This window comes from Notolepis coatsorum, assembly GCF_963971535.1.
Source record: "Notolepis coatsorum genome assembly, chromosome: 7".
NCBI lineage: Eukaryota > Metazoa > Chordata > Actinopteri > Aulopiformes > Paralepididae > Notolepis > Notolepis coatsorum.
This window is the reverse complement of record NC_140171.1, coordinates 69,749,843-69,772,695: the sequence shown is the minus strand read 5'-3', so window position 1 is coordinate 69,772,695 and position 22,853 is coordinate 69,749,843. Positions and strand designations below refer to the sequence as shown.

The 22,853-nt window shown below is 41.9% G+C and overlaps 1 protein-coding gene across 2 annotated transcripts in view; it reads right to left on the bottom strand.

Annotated features, from left to right (window-relative positions):
• LOC311232328 (phospholipid-transporting ATPase ABCA1-like) overlaps window positions 1-22,853 on the bottom strand; it is an 82,134-nt gene that overhangs the window by 46,155 nt on the left and 13,126 nt on the right. For both annotated transcript variants that reach the window (XM_084319083.1, XM_084319084.1), the window contains exons 3-7: window positions 22,209-22,302; window positions 20,191-20,332; window positions 19,974-20,092; window positions 7,411-7,532; window positions 1,074-1,265 (exon numbers count right to left, since the gene is read on the bottom strand). In XM_084319083.1, coding sequence (XP_084175209.1) covers window positions 1,074-1,265; window positions 7,411-7,532; window positions 19,974-20,092; window positions 20,191-20,332; window positions 22,209-22,302 — 669 coding nt within the window. The remainder of the gene's footprint in view (window positions 1-1,073; window positions 1,266-7,410; window positions 7,533-19,973; window positions 20,093-20,190; window positions 20,333-22,208; window positions 22,303-22,853) is intronic.

The window sequence follows — 22,853 nt, the reverse complement described above, 5'->3', positions numbered from 1 at the left end:
TTATTGAATCTTATACTTGGGTTACATTTTCCCTATTCCGATTGCATATTTGATCTCTAATCAAGAATCCACTTGTACAACATGTTCTTGTGGTGGACCAGCACCTCCCTCTGTCTCTTGTCACATGACATTAGTGTCGCGAGTCAATGTCTGCCTTTGTCTAAATGCAATAATGACCTAGAAAGAGTTCATTGGGGGGGGTACAGTAGAGCTATGAACCATATTAGTACCCTTCCCAGTTTTGTGAGAGAGCGTAAGTGTGTGTGTGTGTGTGTGTGTGTGTGTGTGTGTGTGTGTGTGTGTGTGTGTGTTAGCGTCTGTGTCCACATGACATCCCTCGTTGCAGTTGTGTAAGAATGTACACGCTCTAAATGGGTGCAGTGTCTGAATGGTGCCCCCTCTGGGCGAACAAAAAAGCAATCTGTTCACTTGACTGTAAAACATTCAGTAAACACCAGCCTGAAAGAATGACTACAGTGTTGATTGCAGATAATAGCTATACCCCCCACCAGATGTTTGGGTCTATAAACACATGGTCAATAAGTGACCGGAACCCCGTCATGTTCAGATCATAGGAATGGATTTCCTGGAACAGGTAACGATATTTCAGGGTGGAGAATGGAGATTCTTGGAGATTCCACATCCAAGCAGGGCCATAGCAATAGTCAGGCAACAGGCTACTGGGGGGGGGGGGGGGGGTTGATGATGAAATGTTGTACATTTGGAACACAGGAAGGTAAAAACAGGAAGGGAACGTGCTCTTGCTTTGTTCCTACGGACAAAAGGTTCTGCAGTATAGTGGGACATTTATACAAGAAACGTGTCTTTCGTCAGACTTATTGCCTAACCAGCTAACTGACTGACTAACTCATTGATGATCAGAATGGGGTTGTTTTAGAAGCCAAAGTGTGCTTTTTACAATCAGCAGACGTGAATTTGGCTGTGGAAATACATTTTCCCAATTCAAATCATTCATGAATTCCTTAGAAAGTTTTACATATTTGCCAAAAATCCACTCCAGGCAAGAACTGACTTTGACTTCGTTGCCTTGTGTGAATGACAGCTGGACTCACCCGTATGGGTTTGAAGAAGTCCAAATTGGAGAGAAAGTGGCTCTGGGCCTTGTCCAGCCAATCACTGGTTGAGCTGCAGATGATGTCTTGTGTGAGGCGGGACACGTTGCCATCGGCGATGGTGACAAACTCTTCTAGAGATGTCTGGTTGCAGAGATCTCTGAGATGGAAGCCAAAACCTTTAGTCAAGACCTAGAGAGAGAGAGAGAAGAGAGAGAGAGAGAGAGAGATAGAGAGGGAGAGTTACTCTTAACATGCTTGAGAAAAACATCACATTGCTTGCACACTCTTTTTAGATTTAGATATACATTTATAGACTTAATTTAGCCTAATTGAAATATTGATACAATGTTGTCTTCATTTTGTTATTTTGATTCATTTATTAATTAACGTTGGGCCGCTGTTTATTATAATTTATTGTGAAGTGCTTTGAACTTTTTTATTGTGAACTGTTATTTTCACAGGCTAAATTAACTCAGCTTTTATTAACACACAAGCTGGAGGGTTGGATAAAGAAGCAAATCACATCCACCATCTTGGCAGGGAGTTGGGGAGAAAAGTGAAGAGAATAAATATACAACAACAACCTGAGGCTGAAATGTTGTACCAACAAAACCACAAGGAAGCAATATTACCATAAACACTATTCTAGGACATACCCTGGCAAACCACAAGGAAGCAATATTACCATAAACACTATTCTTGGACATACCCTGGCAAACCACAAGGAAGCAATATTACCATAAACACTATTCTTGGACATACCCTGGCAAACCACAAGGAAGCAATATTACCATAAACACTATTCTTGGACATACCCTGGCAAACCACAAGGAAGCAATATTACCATAAACACTATTCTTGGACATACCCTGGCAAACCACAAGGAAGCAATATTACCATAAACACTATTCTTGGACATACCCTGGCAAACCACAAGGAAGCAATATTACCATAAACACTATTCTTGGACATACCCTGGCAAACCACAAGGAAGCAATATTACCATAAACACTATTCTTGGACATACCCTGGCAAACCACAAGGAAGCAATATTACCATAAACACTATTCTTGGACATACCCTGGCAAACCAAAAGGAAGCAATATTACCATAAACACTATTCTTGGACATACCCTGGCAAACCACAAGGAAGCAATATTACCATAAACACTATTCTTGGACATACCCTGGCAAACCACAAGGAAGCAATATTACCATAAACACTATTCTTGGACATACCCTGGCAAACCACAAGGAAGCAATATTACCATAAACACTATTCTTGGACATACCCTGGCAAACCACAAGGAAGCAATATTACCATAAACACTATTCTTGGACATACCCTGGCAAACCACAAGGAAGCAATATTACCATAAACACTATTCTTGGACATACGCTGGCAAACCACAAGGAAGCAATATTACCATAAACACTATTCTTGGACATACCCTGGCAAACCACAAGGAAGCAATATTACCATAAACACTATTCTTGGACATACCCTGGCAAACCACAAGGAAGCAATATTACCATAAACACTATTCTTGGACATACCCTGGCAAATACTGATTCATCTTTTTGTGACAAAGGTCTTATTTTTTTAGATTTTGGTTTAGTTATAGGTTTACATGTAGATATATGTTTAGGCGTATATATTGTGAAGGCCACAATATAAAATAGAATAGAATCTCTTTATTGCCAAGTACATTTTTACAACTATTTAAGAGCAGTGGGCAGCCACAGTCCTGCATCCAGGGGGTCAATCACAAGTTCCATCACAAGTTTCAGACTTTAACCATTAAGTCACCACTCCCCATACCTTGCAGTTGTTATTCGTTAACGTTTGAGTATAAAGTCTCATCAAATCTGTTTGCCTTTCTGCACCTTAAAACCCTGAGGGGACAATGGCTCGTCAAACTCCCTTCTCAAAGATAACACACATCTATAGGGGAGGGGTTTGACTTAGTGTTTTTAAATACACTGGCAGAGAATAGCGGGCATGGTCAAGTCATGTTATGTCAATAAATACATCTTGAACAGGTTGCAGATAAGGAAAATGTTTATATTTCACATTCCAACACCACGTTCCCCGGTCACTCTTTGGAGTGGGTCCCAGGCTATTCCGGAATGTCCCGTTTGGAAAAAAGAGAAAAACTATGAGGAGAATAAATTAAGAATGTGTGGAGACAGATAGCTCTTGAGCTATTAGGGGCCTGGAATATCCAGAGGACTCTCTGAAAGTGCTCCATCACCAAGGAGATATTACCGTACTTAAGCCTCCCAGACATGAGAGAGTCTCTCCCTAAACGTCCTTGACCAGTCTGTCCTATGTCATCGCGCCTATCAGTCAGCCGCACACAATGAGCTTACACACACACACACACACACACACACACACACACACACACACACACACACACACACACACACACACACACACACGCACACACACACACACACACACACACACACACGCAGATGCAAGTCAAGTCAAGTCAAGAGTTTTATTTGTCACGGCATACAAGCATACAGTGAAATGCGGGGGGTGCACACACACGCGCACACACACACACACACACACACACACACACACACACACACACACACACACACACACACACACACACACACACACACACACACACACACTCACTCACATGTGCACACATTAGGGCTGTCCCCGACTAAGGATTTGGAGAGTCGACTTTGATTGGCCGAAATTAGCCGATAGTCGAAAAAAGAAAATTCAAAGAAATATATATATATAATAAAAAAAAATTCATTCCATTTGGGCTGTGGGGGTGCTTAATGTCTGAAGGAGTCAACTGAAGGCTTCTTGTCCTCTGCAAAAGCATGCAATTGGTCCACTGATGGATACATCTTGATATTTGTCTAGTCTAGTGTGTTCATTAGATGGGTGAAATCCTCTTTCAGTGCCTCTGTGCCTGTTTTCTTAGGCAGTTAGCCTCTGGTATGCATGCCATTAGCGTTAGCCACGCGTCTAGGCCTATTTTCTTTTGGAAAGAATGATACAAAAATTTATTTTAAGAATTATAATATATATTTTTTTGCATTCGACTAAGAGGTTGGCAGTCGACTACGGCTCCTTTCGATCGATTAGTCAACTATTCGACTAATAGGGGTCAGCCCTAGCACACATACATAATCTTTTCATTGGAAACACACCAGGGTTTCACACATACACACACCATACACACACTGTGTGGTACACAGGGAGAGATTGGCGGATGGGCAGTGAGTGAAATCAAATTTTAATAATATTTTTTTCTGTTTGGGAGTTATTATTCCTGTTAATTTGGTTGAATCTGTTTTTATGCCTTTTGTGTTTAACCATTTACACGCCTTGAATTTATAATTTGGATTCATTCATTTAAATTACTTCATTTGTATAAATTAATAAACCCAAATCGTCCCTTTTCCCCCTTGCTAACCGCATACCGGATACGACAAGTATATCCGCTTATTTTGCTTACTTTTTGGAATAAGAGCCAAAACAGATGGCCTGTCTTCCCTTAAATAACATTACTGTGACTAGGGGTGGACGGTATGGTCTAAAATTTATATCACGGTATAATCTGAAGCATAGACGGTAACGGTATATATCACGGTATCATCGTTTTTGATAAAAAAAATTTATTTTTATTTTATATAATTTTTTTTTTTTTTTATAAAATATATATATTATATAATTAGACTTGTACTTGTATTATCTGCGAGACATCGCCACCACGCAACAAGCTCCACTGTCTGTGTGTACTCTAGTAGCCTCCAGCTACGGCCAGGATTCTCCAGAGCTGCATCTGGACCTATACTCGAGTAGCCTCGAGCAGAGCTACGGCCAGGATTCTCCGGCGCTGCACCTGGACCCTATTGGCATAACGTTACTTAACTGTGCTCAGCAAGCCCTCAGCTCGAATACGCATCGAATCAGTGTTATAAGACATTGATATCAGGAGCTATCTGTAGCTACTGCTAGCCGGATATATAACGTTAATACAACGCCTCAGTGAATTATTTAGTTCAATGGGACATTTCGTTTTGAACGGTGAACTTGCGTTAACGTGAGCTAACGGCTAACGGAGCTATCATACACGTCTACTCTCTACTAGACTTGATGGAGCGTTTGTTGATGTCAGGAGCTATCGGTAGCTGGCCGACTAGATACCGTTCGGTTAGACAATGCCTCATCATGTATTAAACTAAAAGTGAATAGTTGACTGGGTCATTTTGTAACGGTAGCTAAGCTAACGTTAGCTCAGGGAGACGTCCCGTCCCACTAGACTACTAGTAGACCCGTGTTTACATGCGTGCGGGAGGGGCTGGCACTGCGCGAAGCCTCCTAAATAACTTTTTCCAGTTCGCACATATCTATTATCTATGACTAATTCTATCTATTTTTAGGGGCAAATGCGAGTGAAATAGTCGCGCTGTGGTTACATGACGTCATTGCTATTTTAGAGCTGCACTACCGGTTACACGGTATAGGCAAAATCCATACCGTAGAGCAAATTCATACCGTTTATACCGTATACCGTTTATACCGTCCACCCCTAACTGTGACCTTCTAATCTGTATGTTAGACAGACAGACAGACAGACAGACAGACAGACAGACAGACAGACAGACAGACAGACAGACAGAGAAAGAGAGAGAGGAGTGGTCCAAGGGCGAAACAGTTAATAGATCTACCAGACATTGTGTGTATGGGTGTGCGTATGTATGTATGTGCGTATATGTGTGCATGAGTGTGCGAGCGGTTCTCTCTGCACGTGAGGAGAGACAGGGGAGGGGTGGAGGGAGGCGGGGGGGAGGAGGGGTGCAGTCATCATGTGACTTGATCTCTAGGGGAGGAGAGGAGGAGAGTGAAGTAGAATTTACTGTACTGGATTTTCACTCCGGCATGAGGGAAGGAGGGATGAGCCGCGGGGGAAGAGGGGGGTGGAAACAGAGAGATTATGAGGAGGAAGAGAGGAGAGAGGAAGGGTCTGAAAAGAGGAATGAGAGGAAGTGATGGAGAGAGATGTAACACAATCGAAGGAGAGAGAGAGGGAGGAATGGAGAGAAGAAGAGTTGGGAAATGTAACACCTTCATAACACCCTCCTCCTCCTCCTCCTCCTCCCCCATTCCTATATTTCACTCATGGTGCTTTTATTGCTGGCCGTTAAGGGCTCCTCTGTGACGCTGTCGGTTCTGCTGCCCACCGGACAGGACGATGTCAAACCAAGGTCACTGTGCACGAGACCACAGCAGAGGGCCTGGTTTGTTGATCACGTGATAGGGGTGATAGGGGTGATAGGGGTGATAGGGGTCATATGGCACAAGATGATTCAACAGAATTAACTACAGATGCTCTGTCACCACCTTTCACACAGCCCATATTGGTCGGCAGTTACTAAATCTTTAAGTAGCAGTCTGACGCAGAGTAGGCCTACTGATTTCTCTGTGTGTAAAAAGAGAGAAAATTGGATTTCTGACATGTCCACACATGGATCTTGGAATATCGGTTTTGCGGTAGATTTTCCGATACGATACTCTATTTGAGCCAGGTATCGATCTGATATCCAATACCAGCTATCAGTGTTGGTGCAGCCCATGTGAAGCATTTCGCTCTGCACCCACCCGTATCCAGGCTTAGATGTGCCACTGTCAATTCTGACACTCCAGGACTCAAACAAGGCATTGTTTCCCATACATTTCCCCCTCTGACATCCCGTTCCATGATCAGTATGAACAATGGGTATGCGATTACAACAAGGAGGTTTTTTATTTTACATACATTTGATTACATTTTATTTTTATTTTAGTCGAACAGATTGGTTTTGTTCCAATAGAAAGATTTGTGATAATAATTATGGATACTGTCATCAGGCATAAAAGATATATGACATAGTCATGGTAGTTTTAAAGATCTCTTTAGTGGATTATTTGGTTTTGTGACCCACAGTAGAGAATGTCAGGAATGATGGGAGGAACACAGAGGGAGGAATGGTTTTCACGCTCAACATCGTGATCCATATTGTGAGCCTCCGGCACACTCTGTGACAATTATTACAGCTGGGAAATAGTCCATTTCAGATTTATATATCTAATTCAATATCAATATGATTTGGAGTTGATTCTGAATTCAAAGCACAGTGGTGGATGACTGCATTGGTAATAGACACTGTTCTATATGTTTTATAAATATTTGTATTTTATTCATTTATTTATTTATTCATTCAAGATTGCAGTATTTGTTTGTAGTTGATTAAATGTCAAAAGCAGTGTTTCTACCCATATAACCCTACTATCAATATCGTGTGTTCTAACCTTCTCCAGGTTGACGTCGGCCTCCACAATCTGTCTCAGAGCATGATGTGGCAGCGAGGCGTTTCGGTGGAGGAAGTGGGACAGGGTCTCGTTGTCTTTCAGAAAGTCCTTCAGCTTGAAACCTGAGGAACAGAAAAACGCAGTTTAAAAATCCTGTAATACTTTGAGTATTTCACTCCCACCCCTCGACAACCTCCCCTGACACCCCCTCTTCCTCCAGAGGAGCTGCTCAGTGGCCAACAGTGTCAGACTGTGGTTGTACTGGGCAGCTCCCAGGTGTGAATGAGTTGGTTACTGTGTGTGTGTGATTCTGGATCTTTCTCTGAATAAATAATGGTTGAACATTTTCTTTTACGTTATACAGCAATGAGCAACATAACAGATGTGAGAGTGGATGGATGACGTGACAGAGGTTGACAGTGGTCACGGACTAGATCTGAACCCACAAACACAATCAGCATATTCAACTAATAGATATTTACATGACGACATTGCTGAGTCTGACTGAGAACAAAGAGATAGAGGTTTTTCCCTACAGTGTCTGAACATTCCGAGGAAGTCACCACGACTCTTTAAACCAGTTTGAATGAGCTCCATGGTCAGTCACACACGCACACGCACACGCACACACACACACACACACACACACACACACACACACACACACACACACACACACACACACACACACACACTTCCTTTTTCAACTGAGGTTACTATAGGGTATTCCACTTTAACCCAGATACTTGTTAACTTCTCTCTCTCTCTTTCTCTCTCTCAACTTCTCTTTCTCTCCCCTCCTCTGCCACAGTCTCCCTCTACCGACTCTCATATTAAATGAGCCTCACTGTTGAGTAGAAAATAGAAACACATGTGAGAGCAGAGCTCTGTTAGGAGGAAGCATGGCAACACCCAAAAGAACACGGCAGTCGACAAGAACACAGCAGCCCTCGGGGGTGACGACAGGCTGGCTCCTGCTTTGTTTATGAAAAATGCTCTGTGTCTGTTTTGTAACCGACCGTGGTGTGTGTGTGTGATGATGTCTGTGTGATCCAGTGATTGCTAACTTTAAGGTTGTTGTTTTTTCCACACGTTTAAATAAGGTCATAGCCTCTGTTCTATTCTGGGTTTTGATTGATTGATTGAAAACTTAGGAGGTTGTAGGAGGGGTTGGGGAGGGGGAGAAACAACTGTACAAGCAAAACTGTACATTGGAATATTGACAAAACCATACTAGGTAAGTTACTGTACATTGGAGGGGGTTGGGTTAGGACATTTACAGGGGCCAGTTTCTAATTGCAGTCTCCCGTAGGTGTTCTTTGAGAGTGGTTTTGAAAGTGGGTAGTGATTCACATTCCTTTACAGCTTTGGGTAGGGCGTTCCACATTGATGTGGCATAATTGTGAAACGTGTTTAGTCCCTTGTTTGAGCTGAATCTTGGTTTAACATGATTTGTGGAGCTCCCTCTGGTGTTGTGGTTGTGGTATTCACTGACCTTTGGGAAGTATTTTGACATGTACATGGGTACCTTGATCGTGTAGTGTATCTTGTAGACCAGGCCCATTGCAAGTTGCTGTACTCTGTCGTCTACTCTAAGCCATCCTAGGTTGTCAAAGTGGGCAGGGGTGAGGTGGGTTCTAGGAGTAAGGTCAAGCAGTAGTCTGACCAGTTTGTTTTGAGATGTTTGTAATTTAGTTTTTAGCGCCTTTGAGGTGCTTTGGTACCATGAGGTGCAAGCATAGTCGTAGTACCCTTGAATGAGTGCTCCTGCCAGAGTCTTCAGCGTATTCTTGTTTACCAGTGAGGAGATCCGGTACGCCTTTTCCTTAATGATAAGCAAGCAGTGCAAGAATGCGGAAGCATTCTACCGTAGTGGCGTGCGGTAATGCGCCTTTCATTTTCCGCCGCCCAGCGCCCGTGCGTGCACCGGCGGCGGCGTGCTCGCTCAGGTGCGTGCGTGCGCCGGCGTGCTCGCGCGAGGTGCCCGCGCATGCGCATGAGATCCCGCCTTGGTTCGACACGAGCGGAGCTCAATATATATAAGTCACCGCCCCTTATTCAGTATCTAGAAATAGCTCAATTGGCAAGACTACATGGCTGTGGATCCTATGGCTCGTTTGCTGGCGAGTTCGAATCCCATCGAATATTTTATTTTTAACGTGATTTTTTTTTTTAACATGTATTCTTTCGCCGGTTAAGGTTAGGCATGGTTAAGGTTAAGGTTAAGGTTAGGCATTGTTTCGGAGTTGGTTAAGGTTAGAACGGTTAAGTTTAGGCGCTGTTAAGGAGCTGGTTAAGGTTAGAGTTTGTCAAAGAGAAATGGCAATATAATTTCTATGGTTAAGGTTAGGCATGGTTATGGTTAAGGTTAAGGTTAGGCATTGTTTCGGAGTTGGTTAAGGTTAGAACGGTTAAGTTTAGGCGCTGTTAAGGAGCTGGTTAAGGTTAGAGTTTGTCAAAGAGAATGGCAATAGACAGCCTATTTCCGCGCGACAGCTCCCAAAGCGGGCCTGAAAAGAAAGGCGCTTTACCGTAGTGGCGTGCGGTGACGAATGCTTCCGCATTTTTGCACTGCTTGCTTATCATTAAGGTAGACGCATCCGGTACAAGAAACAAATTCGTTGGTTGACTTTTTTTTATTACATTGGATGCCATTTTGTCACAGGAAAGATTTGCCTCTAGGATGGAACCCAGGTAGGTAATTTCTTCTGTAACTGAGAAGCCGTCGGTCTTGCTGAGTTTGTTATTTGAACCGAAGAGAATGGTCTTTATTCCTCCTCTTCAGCTAGATTTGACTAATCTCTAGTATTTATTCCTCCTCTCCAGCTAGACTTGACTAATCTCTAGTCTTTATTCCACCTCTCCAGCTAGACTTGACTAATCTCTAGTATTTATTCCTCCTCTCCAGCTAGACTTGACTAATCTCTAGTCTTTATTCCTCCTCTCCAGCTAGACTTGACTAATCTCTAGTCTTTATTCCTCGTCTCCAGGTAGACTTGACGAATCTCTAGTCTTTATTCCTCGTCTCCAGCTAGATTTGACTAATCTCTAGTCTTTATTCCTCCTCTCCAGCTAGACTTGACTAATCTCTAGTCTTTATTCCTCGTCTCCAGGTAGACTTGACGAATCTCTAGTCTTTATTCCTCGTCTCCAGCTAGATTTGACTAATCTCTAGTCTTTATTCCTCCTCTCCAGCTAGACTTGACTAATCTCTAGTTTTTATTCCTCGTCTCCAGCTAGATTTGACTAATCTCTAGTCTTTATTCCTCCTCTCCAGTGTGTCTTGACTAATCTCTAGTCTTTATTCCTCCTCTCCAGTGTGTCTTGACTAATCTTTAGTCTTTATTCCTCCTCCCCAGCTAGACTTGACTAATCTCTAGTATTTATTCCTCCTCTCCAGTGTGTCTTGACTAATCTCTAGTCTTTATTCCTCCTCTCCAGTGTGTCTTGACTAATCTCTAGTCTTTATTCCTCCTCTCCAGCTAGACTTGACTAGTATCTAGTCTTTCATCCCACAGTGCTGCACCACAGGAAACACTGCTACTGATCTGAACTGAAATGTCAGTGTCTGTGTGTGTGTGCATCTGTGTGTGTTTGTGTACACACCTTTGTCTCTCCGCGGGCCTCTGTCTATGTGAGTGTGTGATTGTGCATGCCTGCCTATGCATATGTGTGCATGTCCGTTGTGATGACCCAAAGGCCCCGTGGGTGAGCAGCCAGGGAGTGCTAATGAAGCTTAATTAGACTTCCTGCAGGAAACTACAGCTCCCATGGTGCATTGCAGTCAAACAGCCCAGAGGGAAATTATGTAACACAGGAGCAAGGTGATATATCATCACGTTACCTCACCTCAAATTACATGGAAAGTCTTCTGTGTTCTATGGCGACCGCAAAGGTGTGTGTGTGTGTGTCTGCTGTGAATGTACTGTATGTGTGTGTGTGTGTGTGTGTGTGTGTGTGTGTGTGTGTGTGTGTGTGTGTGTGTGTGTGTGTGTGTGTGTGCGTGCGCATGCGTTCGTGCGTGCGTGCGTCTGTGCGTCTGTGTGTATGTGTGTATGTGTGTGTATGGCCTAAGTGAACTAAACCCCTAAATTACAGATGCAAATGAGTTCATTGGGGTAAAATAACTTAAGGAGTTCCATACTGTCATTTGCACGTGCGTGCATGTGCGTGTGTGTGCATGCAAGCTTGCGTGTGTATCCTGATGCCAGCTGGGTAGAAGACAGAGACTGGAGTCAACACTGTACATGTCTAAACACATCAGTTGGAGGTGACTACTGTACCAGCTTGCAAAGCCAATTTAAAATAGCGTATAACAGGTTAGTTACCTCAGAAACCTCACTCACCCACTGGCTATAGGACAGGAAAAGCTAGTCTACAGAATTCATTACAGCATTTCCCCTGCCTTGCGTCAGTGTCCGGGAAAAACACTTTCCTTAATTAAATCAACTTTTTAGGAAGTGAGAAAAACAACAAACACACACACACACCTACACACACACACACACACACACACACACACACACACACACACACACACACACACACACACACACACACACACACACACACACACACACACACACACACACACACCTCACCTTCAGTAAACAAATTATCATAATTGTGACTGTTTTCCATCTATTTGTCAAATAAATAAGGAAACCAAATCCAATGTGTTCAATTTATTGAACATAGAAGAAAACATTGTCTCAAATAGCTGAATATTCAAATACCCGTGCCCATCCCTAGTCTACAGTGTGTATAATATGGTTAGGTTTGGTAATGTGAGGGTCATAAAAGATATTGTACATGTTTGGAACAATGTCAGCTGAGTCATTCTACAGAAACGCACACTTTTGGAATAGCAACATGTCTTAAAATGTAGTTAATTTTCCTACATTTAAACTTAAGTTACAATATTGGTTAACCCTTTGACTTTATGAATCCACATAAATGAGAGCTTAATGATTAAAAAATATATATTTACTTTGACTTAAAGAATGCTTGTGCCATCTTTTTGTCACTGGTGTTACCTCATGCCTTTAACAATATTAAAGTATTTTTAGAAATGTTTTTTTCACAATCAATTCTGCACATATAGTCAGAGGCACAGTGAAAAGTGTGATTGTGTGACGTTTGCTTATTAACACCATCATATCTTTGCTATAATAATAACAATATTTGAAGGACAGTCATACAAATGTAATCATAGTATCCTTAACATCCTAACTCTTGAATGAAGCAAAGGTCAATTGATATAAAATAATTTACAAGTCAAATGTGACACTTTTGATTTCATATGACACAGTAACACCAGTGACACAATAAAACACCAGTGACACAAAGAACACTAAAGATTGTTTTATTCAATATCAATTACTTATTTGAGATAGAAAATGGTGTATTTAGTACAAAACCAAAGATTATCACTGACATTAAGTCAAATAACTTTAGTTATTTATATATTTATTTTATATATATATTATATATATTTATTTATATAATTTATATTTATATTTAGTTGTGATCATGAAATGGGTACTAATGAGTTATATTGTATGCATAACAACTTCTTTAAAAGCTTTTACTAAAGCTTATTTACACAAGATAGTCACTGGTGTTACTGGTCGTCACTGGTGTTAATTGAAGAGCAGTAACACCAGTGATGGTAACACCAGTGACCATTTTCATGAAATCTGTATTTTACAAAATGGCAGCTACAGTACCTCAAACCACATGTTGCTAATCATGCTAAACTCACTAAAATATGTAATTTAATCAATTTGTGTTGATTATTGAGTATTGATATCTTCTTTAAAAATAGGCCATACCAGTGACTCTAGCTAAATGTCTCGTATGAAATTATGAGATAAATGAGAACATTTCCAACATTTGAAAAAAGACAGCAGACTGACAATGTACCTTTCTTCACAGTTCTTCAGGAAGTACAATGTAGGAAGTAGGAAGTGATGTCACAAGTCTTTGGATTTTTTCGGAATAGGGATTTTTTTTAAGCGGTAACACCAGTGACATGACACCAGGGGACAGCTATTTCCATTATATTATTTACAATATTTAGTTGGTATTTAATTTTTTTTATGTTAGCCACTTCATACATGTGATAGTGGTGTATACATTCTTGCATTTAAAATGGGAGAGAAATATATTTGTAAACTCTAAATATGCCCCTAAACCTCAATACATGACATTGGGGACAAGCACTTTTCTTGTACTTGGAATTTCATATAATTGATTAAAAACAAATATTGCCCAATTCTTGCCTCAAATAGGTATAATTGTTCAAAGAACATTTTACATTATTCAAATATATAAATTAAATGTGACTACAAAGTAGGGCTGCCCCCTATTAATCGATTAGTCGACTAATCGGTCGAAAGGAGCCGTAGTCGACTGGCCAACCTCTTAGTCGAATATAATAAAAAATAAATAAATAAAAAATAAATATTTTTTTTTTCCAAAAGAAGAGGCCTAGAAGCATGGCTAACGCTAATGGCACCCATACCAGAGGCCAACTGCCTACGAAAACAGGCACAGAGGCACTGAAAGAGGATTTCACCCATCTAATGAACACACTAGACTAGACAAATATCAAGATGTATCCATCAGTGGACCAATTGCATGCTTTTGCAGAGGACAAGAAGCCTTCAGTCGACTCCTTCAGACATTAAGCACCCCCACAGCCCAAATGGAACGAAAAAAAAAAAGAAAAAGAAAAATTAAAATATTATACTTTTTTTAACAGCAAATTTTGGCCAATCCTAGTCGACCATCCAAATCCTTAGTCGGGGACAGCCCTACTACAAAGTCTGTTTAAAGTGTATGCTTTCTGCAAAGGCTGGGGACAGAAAAGTGTGCGTTTCTGTAGAATGACTCAGCTGTTAGTTACCAAAATAAAGGCAAAGTTGCTGCTATAAGCTTCCTGTAGCAGGGTAACTGTGCTTTACATGCTATATGCTAACTTAGCCTTAGCTCTAGTAGGTACTTAGCTTTAGTATGCTAACTTAGCATTAGCTTTAGTAGCTACTTACTGTAGCTTTAGTATGATAACTTAGCCTTAGCTTTAATATGCTAACTTAGCCTTAGCTCCCACTGTGTCCCAAAGTCAACTCCATCTGTCCTCCATTTGAAGGCTGCTGAAACACCAGGCTTTGTTGAAGAAATTGTGGAAACCCAATCCATTTGTCATATCAATTCAAGATTTTAATCATCTGATTTCTCATACAGCATCATGACTGGATTACCTCCAAAAACAAATGTGTAGAATTATGATCAAAACGCGAGCCTGACCACAAGGATACGGTGTGGGTCCTTGATTCAGCACCGCCCTGAGGTCTTAATGCTCTTATATGATTTGTTGATAAAAGTCAAATTGAAAAGACAACCTCCACCGAACCCCCCTGTAGGCTATAAATCTCAGTCTTTGATTCCGCTGAGAGATTAATTATTAACCCGCATGTGAGGCGACTTGCTCTCCGCTCATATCTCTCACGCTCCATCGTTTACAGGGAAAAGAGGCTGACTTCTAATGGGGTCACCCGGGAGCGACAGACAGTTTACCTTCTCCACTTTTTGCCTTGTGAATTGATAGGCTTGTATCAACTGTCTCTCACATGGACAGAGACACAGGGGAACTACTGCATTTGGAATCTGTATCTGTTGCCAGAAAACGTCAGCTTAATGAGCTGTCTGACAGGGGACTAGAGGTTTAATGAGCTGTCTGTCAGAGACCTGGAAGCCTATAAGCCTCACATGGAACGTTATATAGAAGGTACTATATGATGTGCTGGAACCAGTAAGCAGTTTGTTTACTTAAGTAAAAGTAGAAATACCCAGATAAAACCGTACTCTGGTAAAGGTGAAAGTCCTCCATTAAAAATTCTAAAAGTGGAGAAGTATTTGATATTAAATGTATTTAAATATTAAATGTAAAAGTATTCTATTATTCTAAATTATATGACGTTTCTGTATTCCAGCGCTTGGGAGCATTCACCACAATCCATTGTTGTGTTGTACTAGCTCTTACTACGTGCTCTTGAAGGTGGCAAGCTTCAAATTTGAATCTATGCCATGTTTTCTATGCAGAATCTTTTTCTTCAAAGTAACTAGTAACTGATGGGTTCAGATAAATGTAGTGGAGTAAAAAGTACAATATTTCCTTTGAAAAGTAGTAGAGTAAAAGTAGAAAGTTCCCTAAAATGTAAATACAGGTACCTCTAAATTGTTCTTGAATACAGTACTTGCTTGAGTACTTAGTTACTTTTCACACAGTGGGGAGTGTGTAAAGTAGGGCTGGCACCTCTTGGTCAATTAGGTCGCTTTCACACAGGGGCTGTTTGGTCCGGATTATCGGACCAGAATTCGGTTTTTCGGGTTTGTGTGAATGCGCGTCGAACTCGGCCCGCGGACCAAACACGCGAACTCTGGTCCGCCTGAAAACGTAGGTCTCGGTTCGGCTTCATCGAACCAAACGCGGACCAAACGTAGGAAGTCACCTGATAAACTGCATCTTGGGTAGAAGGAACACCGCAGATTATTATTATTATTATTATTATTATTATTATTATTATTATTATTATTATTATTATTATTATTATTATTATTATTAATACCGCAGTGCGCAGCACACTGCATCTATCTATCTATCTATCTATCTATCTATCTATCTATCTATCTATCTATCTATCTATCTATCTATCTATCTATCTATCTATCTATCTATCTATCTATCTATCTATCTATCTATCTATCTATCTATCTGCGCATCTTGGATAGAAGGAAGAAGAAAAAAACACGGCTTATTATTAATACCGTGGCCCTGCCTAAATTCTATTTACACACACACACACACACGGAGCGCGGCATTACAAGCACACTGTGTAAACATGTCTCGTGGACAGACTTGGGTGATCCGCTGATCTGGAGTCAGACATGGCTCGCAGTCCACACACACAGACACACACACACGTGCGCGCGCGCACACACGGGCTCGCAGCCACACACACACACACATTTCCACTCTCTATCAGCCACGCCTCTGCTACTATCACGCCTGCTCACGGCTACGCCGTTTGTGTTTTTCCGCATTTCACTTTCTGAAGGGGAGGGATTTCCACTCTCCATTGTGTCCAATGGACGAGCGCCCTTTTCGACCGCGTGACATTGTTCAGATAGTTCGGTGCGCCTGACAGATTGCTATGTGAACGCAGGCGAACCAAATGAAGAATGCAACAATGTTGCAACTTCACCACCAGAACCGCACGAGTCGACCAAAACTATATGTGAAAGCGAGATGGCAAATTGCTTGTTAGTGTCCTACTCCAATAAGATTTGTTTTAGTCAATTAACCTATCTCAAACCCTGCTCTCTTTACTTGATCCTCCAATTCCAACTGCTTTCTTCAGACAAACAGTTGTGATTGGAGGATCACGAAGAGGTTTTTATTTTTATTTTTGCTTTCTCAACGTTGAATACATTTACGTCATTAGTCACTATTGGAAATTGATGAACGCATAATATTGATGATCGCTTCATATGGCTTGGTCTTTAATCAGCACTATATTTAAAGAGGTATTTTCTGCATGACTGCATTAAATTGTGGACATACAATAATGTGGGGTATACAGTTTTACAGATGTGTCAATGAAATAGATTTGATTTGTTGATAGGGAGGAGGGAGTATTGCAGATAGGTCATATTTATACAGACCCTATCCTGCACTTGCTGCTCTCATTTCTGCTTGTGGGTCTCATGACCCATTTTAAATGGTCCTCTTTACAACATAACTGAGCTGAAATCAGCGATTATGCAATTGTGTTTATGAAGTCTTCACTCGCCACTCAAAGATAGAAGATCATTTTTATCACCATGCTCTACTTCACTAACAGGAAGTACACACAGGAAATTGAGGCAGGAAGTTGGGAGGCGGGCACCAAAGATTAAAGTAAAATGTTGATTTGAGGGTTGATTCTTTGTGGGCTCAACAGACTAAGGTACATACTACAGTATGTACTTCTGGTTGTGGGTTCAAATGCGGATCATGACTTACTTATGTAAATTACGATTGTTCCGTCCAAACAAAAGATATGTCATAAAAGTAGCATGAATTCTGATATGACTGTTCAGACTAAGATCGCATTGGAAAAATCAGACCTGTATCTGATTTAGGACCACATATACAGTATGAGTAATAATAATAATAATACTGTATAAATCAAATCCCAAATAAATCATCTTTTCCTGCAGTCTGAACGTAGCCCTTTTCTGTTATAAACCTGCCAAGGTCTGTCTCTCTCTCTCTCTCTCTCTCTCTCTCTCTCTCTCTCTCTCTCTCTCTCTCATCTTGAAAGCAGACACCAGTAGGTAATCACCTCTCACTTGACGTCTGCACAAAAGATTATAACAAATAGTTTGGCAGTAAATGTTAAATGAGTGAGGTGTATACGGATACAAATACTTCTTACAAATTAAAATAGTAAACGCTTAAAAATCTAACTTATATTAATAAGTTCAATTATAATTTATAATTCAATGACCGACGTTAAATGATTTATGTAGTATGGGTGATATATTGATCAGAGCAGTTTGTATCGAAAATGATAAAGAAAAACGCTGAAACTCACGTCAGTCTCCTCGTAGCGTTGGGCGATGAGAGTGGAGCAAACAGATCCCAATTATGTGATGTTTGTATATTACTAATACACATCCAAATCATGTTGATTATTGAGTTATGGCAAAGATTCATATCCACGGTGTCTGTATTGAGCCCCGGGACGATAAACGAGTGGCCGGACGAAATTAGGGGACGGACCGAGCTCCCAACGGGCACTTCCGGTTTGGCAACTCGCCGATTGGCCACCAGGTGGCGGTATTGAAGCGTTGCAGAGTTGTGATGGCTCAGACAGCATCAGCCAAGACTCTGTGGGTGAAATATGAATACCATGACGAAAATATGAAATATTGATCTCATTGGCAGACAACGCATGGCGGAGAAACCCGCCTTAAGACGTGATTGGCGGAGAATGGGTTAACGCCAGAGATGGAACCAATGGCATGCAACCTAATTAGCACACAGCATGACCTGTTAGCATAAACTGGAAGTACCAGCATTCCTGCACCAGTGTGCAGACAAAACAACACAAATATGGACAAACACACACACACACACACACACACACACACACACACACACACACACACACACACACACACACACACACACACACACACACACACACACACACACACACACACACACACACACACACACACACACACACACACACACACACACACACACACACACACACACACACACACACACACACACACACACACACAGGGACCTGGTTAAAAGTCAATTTCTCTCTAGGTCTGTATCCTGTTTTTCAGGGAGGTTCCCAAAAATATGTGTTTCCTGTCTTGTAAGAGAAAAAACACACATAAACAGAGAGGAGAAGAGGGAATACTGCCTGGTCGGCCCCAACGCCCAAAGGGCTGCTAGGGCCAGATAAGGGACAGGCGGGGTCCCTCCCCTGACACCAGGTCCCCAGGCCTGCCAGTCAGTGTCTGATGTTGATCCCAAAGGCTGAGGTTATTATGATGATTCTCAAGGGGTCCCGTCCATTTACACCTGCTCTAGCAATGCTCCTGGCTTCTCCAGCCTCCCAGGCGACTGGAGAATCGCTGGCCAGGTTCCTTGGTATAATGCTAATCAGCCGTCAGACTAGACTCAGCATGATCATGCATGCAGACGAGGTGGTTGGAGTGGCATACCGTCAGGGTATGTAATATTAGGCGTTCTGTCCAAAACTATTGGGCGCTGAGTGTTTGGCATGTTCTGTGAGGTACAGGTGAATATACCACACACTCAAGCTGTCATGGGCTTGTCAATTCCGCTTGTCATATGTCATCTACTCACTCACACACACACACACACACACACACACACACACACACACACACACACACACACACACACACACACACACACACACACACACACACACACACACACACACACACACACACACACACACACACACACACACACACACACACACACACACACACTCTTTATGCTGTCTGATAGACCAGAACATCCTAGGAATTACAAATCCGTCCTCCATTTTTAATTTCAGGTGACTGTGACTCGGTTGCTAAACTGGATGAAGTTTATCTAATAATTATCCACAATATCCATAATAATCCTTGACAAAAACAGGATTCACATTAGCCCATATATTTTTCTGACACCACATGATATGCAGTAGCAACTCTGTGTGTGTGTGTGTGTGTGTGTGTGTGTGTGTGTGTGTGTGTGTGTGTGTGTGTGTGTGTGTGTGTGTGTGTGTGTGTGTGTGTGTGTGTGTGTGTGTGTGTGTGTGTGTGTGTGTGTGTGTGTGTGTGTGTGTGTGTGTGTGTGTGTGTATATAGGGGACACACACACACACACACAAATCAATTAACGCAGAAATGAATGATTGTGTGCTAGTGAATTAACAGACAAGTGACTGGATGGGCAGACAAATAAAGCAACTTACGTGCTGTGTTTTTCTGCAGTTTGCGCAGGGCTCTCACCAGCCCCTTAAAGCCCTCAAAGCTTTTGTCATTCTGGCTGTACAGCAGGATCTTCTTAGCATCTTCGAACAGTCGGGAGATACTGAGGAACATAAGAAGGAAGATGGGGGTTAAAAATACACTGAACAGTGACAATGTTGCATCCCGGACCATCACCCACCCAGGAGGATCCTTACTCACATGGAGTCATTGAAGTTGCCCACCACTCCGGGGGTCTCGCCGGGAGTCGGGTAGCGGAAGCAAGGGTTGTTGGCATTGCAGATGATGCCCTGTACCCAGGGCAGGGTGCCCGCAGAGGGCATGGCCTTGTTGGGAAAGTGGCCTGAGAGTGGAAGGGAAGGGGAAAGTTCAGAGTTCATTAGGATCTGGTCAGACAAGATTGGAGCTTGAAGTTGTATCTAAAGGGAACGACTGACACACAATATTAAAGGAACATAAAGTGAAATATAAGGGAAAATGATACAAAGATCCTGGCTTTATCTTTATGGTATAAGCCCGTATCACCATCTCAACCTTATCAACCACCATCCCTGCTGCTCCTGCTGTTTACAGAAGCTACTGTAGCTGCAACGCTGTTCAGATAAACACCGGCGGACAGACGTGGTCAACAGTTGGAGGTTGACCTAGTTTTGAGTTCACCAGGTTGGCTGGTTTAGGGATTGACATGTGAGATGGTTTCACAAGTTTCAGCTGTCAGCGTTGGCTTACTTTAGCGCCACAGCGAAAGGCTCGGTGGTCAACCCAAATGATGACACATGTACTCAGAATGGACACATCATGCTTGATTGTTTTGTCTAAAAGTTAAATGTTATAGTAATTATCGATTTCCTTCCTGGGTGTGAATGTTTGTGTGTGCCCGCACATGTGTGTTTGCATGTCCGTATCCACATTGTATTGATCAGCTATCTCACGCTCCACACTATAAATCAATGACAATCAATCAAGAACAACTGGCCAGCTACCTACAATGGGTGTCAACTGTCATTTAGACTGAACAGTGTGTCTCCCATATTTAGAGTACGGTGACCAAGGCCATTAAAGGTGTTTACTATGCATGAAGAACATCTACTCTACCAGACGTGAACTGCTGACCTGGTAAATTACCTTCAACAGAGATCCTGCATCGACACACACAGAATGTATGGGAGACACATAACCATCAACCATCCTGTCTTTATGCCAGAGGTCATTTGATCCAAGGGAAAACATGAACGCTCTATCACACAAAAAAAACTAAAAAGTTTTGTTGGTGATGTCTTTCTCAGCATTTTTTTTTTATTATCAAACTGTAATTGTCACCACATGAAAACACTCAAATTGAATTGGGGTGAAAGTTGAAAAAACTGTACGGATCTATTGAGTATTGTTATTGTCTGTCCTTTTCCAGGAGCTGAGGGTCAAACAGATATTGACCAAGTGCGTGGGTCGTCTCTCTAACAACAAAACAGAGACCTTGGGTGACTAATGCACCCCGTTCAGTTCCATGCATTCCACTATCCTTTCAATACCAGGAAACGAGAGAACCTCCAGCAGTTAGACTAATTATTATAGCATTTCAGCTGCAGCGATGGTATGGAGACAAGGACAGTGACAGGGGAGAGGGGAAGAGGACAGGGCGTCCCACAGGGAGTTGTGTTTCCAGTCAACCTAAATCCTGAGCCTGCACCCAATGACGTTTATTACACAACATAAAAGGATTCTCAGTATAATTTTGTTCAGAAGACTGGATGTTACAAAAGTCATGGAGTCATAAACATATAATAATCTTACAACAATTAGCACTCAGTTAACGGGTGGGTGATTTGCTGGAAATGGAAAGACATTTTGTTTGGGATACACACAGTATACAGTATGGCATCAAAAGCCTCTCATCCACTGAGCATAACAATAATGTTCGGGAATATTGTTTTCTTTCGATTTTACCGTCACTTTAATCGTCTTTCGCCTTTAAACATGATTAACTGAGACAGATTCCCCACTGCACATATGTTTCCATCTGTATATCCATCCATCCATCCATCCATCCATCCATCCATCCATCCATCCATCCATCCATCCATCCATCCATCCGTCCGTCCGTCCGTCCGTCCGTCCGTCCATCTGTCCATCCATCCATCTATACACACACATATACATTCTTCTATCCCTCCATCTCTCCCTCCCTCCCTGCCTCCCTCCATCCCTCCTTCCCTACTTACATTCATGCTGTTCATAGGGCGGGTAGTGCATTCTGACAGAGATGAGAATGAAGAAGATGAACAGAGGCCAGATGATCTCTATCAGCAACTGGACCTGAGAGGAGGAGGAGAGGAGAGAGGCACGAGAAGAGGGGGGTTACACCAGACAATGAACCAACAGAAGTTACATCCTAGATCAGGGGTGGGCAATTAATTTTTACAAGGTCTGTCCTAGATGTAGGCTATCCTCTCGGTTCCTAAAAACACACAAGACTGCTGATAACATGTCTAGGAAAAGGAAAGAGTAACAGCAGTCAATAAATTACAATTGACCAATCTCAAGCTCTGCCCTCTTTTCTTGATTCTCCAATCACAACTACCATTTCAACATATAGTATACAATATCAAACCAAGTTTGTCCGAGGGAAGCGACAGTCGCCAGAGACCTCACGATACGATAATATCGCGATACTTGCGTCACAATGCGATAGTATCGCGATACTAAATATATCGCGATACGCTGAAAATATTCAGATTTTTTTATTTTTTTTGTTGTTTTGATAGGAGGATCAGGAAAAGAGGGCGAGGGTGGAGATATACTGTTCATAAAACACACACTTCTTCATAAAATATCTCAACTAGAGAGAGCAGATGAATTTCAAATAT